General features: G+C 36.5%; 1 protein-coding gene across 1 annotated transcript; it reads left to right on the plus strand.

Annotated features, from left to right (window-relative positions):
• The first annotated feature begins 5,120 nt into the window (after positions 1 to 5,120).
• Positions 5,121 to 5,549, plus strand: LOC115966843. Its single transcript, XM_031085989.1, has one exon. The coding sequence runs from the start codon at positions 5,121 to 5,123 to the stop codon at positions 5,547 to 5,549; it is 429 nt and encodes a 142-aa protein (XP_030941849.1).
• Positions 5,550 to 6,169: the final 620 nt, after the last annotated feature.

Raw genomic sequence — 6,169 nt, forward strand, 5'->3', positions numbered from 1 at the left:
ACTAGCAGCACAATTCACACGATTTGGAAAAACAAAAGTTAATGGCATATGCATTATGCACCATTTGCTTCTCTTATCAAATGGCATTGATGTTTATGGCAAGGAGGGTCCACGTCAGGTGATCATGTTGCCAAACTGTACGACTCCAACAACTGGTGCCATAGCATTGTACTTATCTTTAGTTCTACTTGGAATAAAACTTTCTATCGTTTTAGTATACAAAAAAAAAATAATAATAATAAATAAATAAATAAATAAAAATAAAAATAAAAATTTGCTTTATACATGCACAACAAGTACACAAAATCATACTTTTTCCTTTTTAGGAGTTACTCGAAATCTATATTTATCAACATATTAGAGTTTAACTTTCAATGTCTCTTTCAATCATCCCAAACTTTGGGTTTTGTTTATATATCAGTACATGTGTGACTAACATCAGTCTATAAATGTTTCTCAAAAAAAAAAGAAAAAACATTAGTCTATTGTAGGGACACGATTTGCAGCCTAAGCCCAAAATGTATGAAATTTTGGCCCAGTGAGCTCAGTACAATAAATTTGTAGAGAGTGGGTCAAAGAACTAAACTTTAGTGAATTAGACAACGGCTAATATGGATGAACTCCTTGTCCGAGGAGGCACGTGCTCATATAAATCAAGTAAACAGAGTACAAGTGTAATTGTGATTGCTACAGTGTTCTTCCTCTGTTTTTCGATCCCCTTCCTCTAAGGTCTCTATTCTCATTTATACTACATCTCTTCCTTCATCTTTACCCTACACGTGGATAGTTGATGGCTTAGGCTATTACTTGTCCTATCAGCTTCCTTTAAAAGTCTTTGGAGGATGGTTATAAGGCTGGAAAAGTATTGTTCAGAGGTCACTTCTTTATTAATGCGGTCAGTGAATTAGCTATATAGCATTCAATACTGTGGTAGCAGTTTTCCTTTAGATATTTTTGGGTTCCCATCTTTCTTGTACATTTATGGTACACGTCCCTATCACTAGAGTTTCTTGGAAGGTCACTTTGATCATTAGGATCTATACCCGATCTGCGTTTAGCTTATCCGAGGAGATATTCCTCCTTGGATTCGGACTTCTCACGCTCTCGGCCAAAGCCCCACGCTCTCGGCCAAAGCCCAAAACCCAATTGTATGATTTGGGCTTAAGACCCCACAATAGCCCTTCAAAACTCCGGTTTTTTCCTCTCATTCGAGGAGAAAAGTGGCGTTTTGAATTCTTTAAGAGTTAATTCTACTTGATCCCTTGATTTGCACCCATGGGAGTGCCGTTTTACACTCCCCATATTTGTACTATAAATTGCTCCTTTCAGAGCTACCAATCTGAGGAGTTGGTTATGATCTTGGGTTTGTCTTGACACTTTAGTAAGAAACAAATAGATAGCATAGAATGTTAACTTCCCCACATCATCTGGTCCGAGGACCCAGGCATGACTGAGGCTCAGTTTAAACACTTGTAGATTTGTCATGGAGTGTTAACTTCCCTCATCATCTGGTCCGAGGACTGAGGTATGATTGAGTTTCCGTTTAAACACTTGTAAAGATGCCCTTGAGTGTTAACATCTCCTTAGCATCTGGCCCGAGGACTACAGGCATGACTAAGTTTGAGTTTAAACATTTGGAAGATGTCATTAAATGTTAACTTCCCTCATCATCTGGTCCTAGGACTGAGGCATGATTGAGTTTCAGTTTAAACACTTGTAGAGTTGTCATGGGGTGTTAAATTATTTGGTTCGAGGATCGAGGCATGATTGAGTTTGAGTTTAAACACTTGGAAGATGCCATTGTGTGTTAATTTCCCCAAAGTAGGAGGTCCGAAGGACTCGACATAGCTAAGGTTCTGTTTAACCCCTTCAAAAGATGTCAGTGTGTGTTAATTTCCCTAAAGCAGGAGGTTCGAGGGACCCGACATAGTTCAGGTTCTGTTTAACCACTTCAAAAGATGTCAGCGTGTGTTAATTTCTCCAAAATAGGAAGTCCGAAGGACCCGACATAGCTGAGGTTCTATTTAACCACTTCAAAAGATGTCAGTGTGTGTTAAATTCCCCAAAGCAAGAGGTCCGAGGAACCCGACATAGCTGAGGTTTTGTTTAACCACTTCAAAAGATGTCGGTATGTGTTAATTTCCTCAAAGTAGGAGGTCCGAGGGACCCGACATAGCTGAGGTTCTATTTAACCACTTCAAAAGATGTCAGTGTGTGTTAATTTCCCCAAAGCAGGAAGTCCAAGGGATCGGACATAGTTGAGGTTCTGCTTAACCACTTCAAAAGATGTCAGTGTGTGTTAATTTCCCCAAAACAGGAGGCCCGAAGGACTCGACATAGTTAAGGTTCTGTTTACCCATTTCAAAAGATGTTAGTATGTGTTAATTTCCCCAAAGCAGGAAGTCCGAGGGACCCAACATAGCTGAGGTTCTATTTAACCACTTCAAAATATGTCTGTGTGTGTTAATTTCCCCAAAGTAGGAGGTCCGAGGGACCCGACATAGCTGAGGTTCTGTTTAACCACTTCAAAAGATGTCGGTATGTGTTAATTTCCCCAAAGCAAGAGGTCCGAGGGACCCGACATAGCTAATGTTCTGTTTAAACACTTCAAAAGATGTCAGTGTGTGTTAATTTCCTTAAAGCAGGAGGTCCGAGGGACCCGACATAGCTGAGGTTCTGTTTAACCACTTCAACATATTAGAAGATACCAATATATACCTTCTAGAACTAGCCCCACTACGGAGCCCCTTTAATTTGCTACACCATCAACATATACCTTCCAGAATAAAGGTTCTTACAGGGAAATTGTGCCAACCGATTCTTCATCCATGCTCTTTGTTGTTGCCACTTCCTCTAATGGAGGTTCAGTGAACTTGGCCACCAGATTTGCGAGGACTTGGCCCTTGACAGAGGTATGAGGCATGTGCTTGATGTCAAAAGCCCCTAGAACTGTGATCCTACCATACTTAACTATTGCACTTACTATCACACAAGCTCTTCTCACAGACGGCGCTAATTGAAGGGACACAATTTGCAGTCCAAGCCCAAAATGTATGGGATCTTGGTCCAGTGAGCTCAGTACAATAAATTTGTAGAGAGTGGGTCAAAGAACTAGGTTTTAGTGAATTGGATAATGGTTAATATGGATGAACTCCTTGTCTGAGGAGGCAAGTGCTCATATAAATCAAGTAAACAGAGTACAAGTGCAATTGTGATTGCTACAGTGTTCTTTTTCTGTTTTTCAATCCCCTTCCTCTAAGGTCTCTATTCTCATTTATACTACATCTCTTCCTTCACCTTTACCCTACATATGGATAGTTAATGGCTTAGGTTGATACTTGTCCCATCAGCCTCCTCTAGAAGTCTTTGGAGGATGGTTATAAGGCTGGAAAAATATTGTTCAGAGGTCACTTCCTCATTAATGCGGTCAGGAAATTAGCTACTGAGCATTCAATGCTGTGGTAGCAGTTTTCCCTTAGATATTTTTGGGTTCCCATCTTTCTTGTACGTTTATGGTGCACGTCCCTATCATTAGAGTTTCTTGGAAGGTCACTTTGATCATTAGGATCTATACCTGATCTGCATTTAGCTTATCCGAGGACATATTGCTCCTCGGATTCGGACTTCTCACGCTCTCGGCCAAAGCCCCACGCTCTCGGCCAAAGCCCAAAACCCAATTGTATGATTTGGGCCCATGACCCCACATCTATAAACTTATGTATAAATATTTTACTACTGAATGCTTAAGAATGTATTAATAAATCATTTTAAGAAAATTTTTAATAGAAAAATAAAAGATTATTGATTTTTTTTAATACAAATTTTTCAATTTTTTATAAAATTTTTTCTAAACGGTTAATAGAGCACCCATTAAAGAGACCCTCAACTAGTGCCAATTTAAAAACAACCTTTACGCCAAAATTCATCTCTCTTATGAGACTAAGGTATCTTAGTTATATGTTTCTTAAATAAAAAGGTATCTGACTTATATTTAGGAAATACATCTATAATACTATCATGTGGCATGATTCATGACCAAGTAACATTTGAATTGATAAGTTTTTCCAATTTAATCAAGTATTTTAAATCCAAATCTGAATTCAATAGGAAAAAGAAGTGTGAAAGAAAACTAAAATAATTAATTTTCCTAAAATGTTTCTATAACTCTAATAAGTAATAAACAGAAGGGTTTGATTTTGCTTTTATCCAAAGTTATGCATACCTACAATCTTATCCAAAGTTGTGTTTCTTTTTCCAATTAGTGGTTGAATTGTTCTCTCATGGCTGTCATAAATAAGAATTACATAAACTGTCGTTAATATGACAATTGATGATACATAAATTATTACACAATCATTCTATTAATTGTTATTTTTTAATAAAATTATATTCTATAAATTTACTAAAACTGGGCATTGAATATTGGGCATTCACCTAATTGTCAGTAAAATTATCTTTGAATTGTACAGCCTCATGATAACAAATGTTCTACTTTATTTATTCAGATCCAATCATGTTTGCATCAATTAAAGCATAATTTTATCGCCGTACATCTTTGGTGCGATGGTTACACTACAAATATAAATACTTGTAGGGTGTGGGGGTAAAGGCCGGAGTTCAAGTTTCCAGTAGGGAGTTTCACACACATATACACTTAGAATAGGCTAGAGTATAAATTTTATTTTGTAAAAAAAAAAAAAAAAAAAAACTAAAGCTTAATTGGAGTTCTGACAAATTAAATTTTGATTTATTTTTTACGAAAAGTTTTAAAATTTGGTAGTACTATTGTTTTTCTTAATATATATCAATGAATGAATGAGAATAAGAGAATTTAAATTTTGAACATTTTTGCTAAAAACATCAAAATATACTAATTAAGTTATAATGATCTTCGCGTAATACTCCGATTTAAGTGATTAAACAATATAAATAATATTCCTTTAGTCCCCGTAAAAAAAAAAAATCTTTTAGTCAGTCTATCATGACCTATAAGTCATTATCTTAATTTCACATTGCTTTCTTTGCCTATATAAACCACAGATTCGCAAGCACATCCTCCATTCAAACTCAAAGCAACATTCTCTCTCTCTCTCTCTCTCTACACACACAGGATATAAGTTATGGGCATCTGTGCATCTTCTCAATACACAGGCCAAGGTGGGATAGCCCTTAAATGGCCATCCACAGTCAAGATAATTCACTTGGATGGAACACTCCAGGAGTTGAAGCACTCAATCAAAGCCGAACAAATCCTCTCCCAGAACCTTGGCTGCTTCCTCTGCAGCTCAGAATCCATGTACATCAACTCCCACATCCCCTTCATCCCCCAAAACGAAGAGCTAAAGCTGGGTCAAATCTATTTCCTCATGCCACTCTCTAAATCCCATCAAACACTTTCTCTCCAAGACTTGTGTACACTAGCCATCAAGGCTCATGCTGCTCTTACTCATTCAGAACCATCAACTACAAGAACCTCAAAATTGTCAAATAATTTTTGTACAACTCCGGCTGGGGTTAACATCGTTGGATTGAGTTCTACGCTGAGATGAGGCAACCAAAGACTTGAGTTCTAAATCAAACGAAGATTTAAAGTAAAGCACAACGAAGGAGCATGTGAACATCAACCAAAAACTTATGTTTTAAATTATACAAAGTTTTGGTTTTTTTATTTTGTTTTTTAATTATTTTTTATTTAAGTTCATTGTAGCGTGCGTAAAGGCACATTATTGAGTACACAGGAATCTTCAAAAAGTGGCAGCCGGTCGTACTAGAAGCCAAGCAGGCTGAGCCAAAAGATATTATTGGGAAAGCTATATTACGCTTTGTACTTTAATTATGTATTAAAAAAAAAGAAAAAAGAAAAAAAAGAAGAAGTACCAAAGATTGTCCCTTTATATTCTTTTTTACAATTTAAAGTCTAAATGCCCTTTCTGAATTAATATATAATACTGCTAGTAAAAAATCCTGGTGTGAGGTATGAGATTGAATTTATACCATTATTATAGTAATGACCACTGACTTCAAAAGCTGATTAAAAACTTTTATTTTCTTAATTAAGCTGATTAGAGACTTCTTTTTTTGTTTCCACAATAGATATTAGTTGCAACACAGAACAAGTCTACTCTGCTCTTTGATGTCCCAAAATAAGGTCATTAATAAGTAATAAAAA

Source organism: Quercus lobata, chromosome 11, assembly GCF_001633185.2.
Source record: "Quercus lobata isolate SW786 chromosome 11, ValleyOak3.0 Primary Assembly, whole genome shotgun sequence".
In the NCBI taxonomy this organism is placed as follows: Eukaryota; Viridiplantae; Streptophyta; class Magnoliopsida; order Fagales; family Fagaceae; genus Quercus; species Quercus lobata.

What these genes read in the sequence shown, in the direction of transcription:
- LOC115966843 (XM_031085989.1), top strand. Translation starts at nt 5,121, where the DNA reads ATGGGCATCTGTGCATCTTCTCAATACACAGGCCAAGGTGGGATAGCC.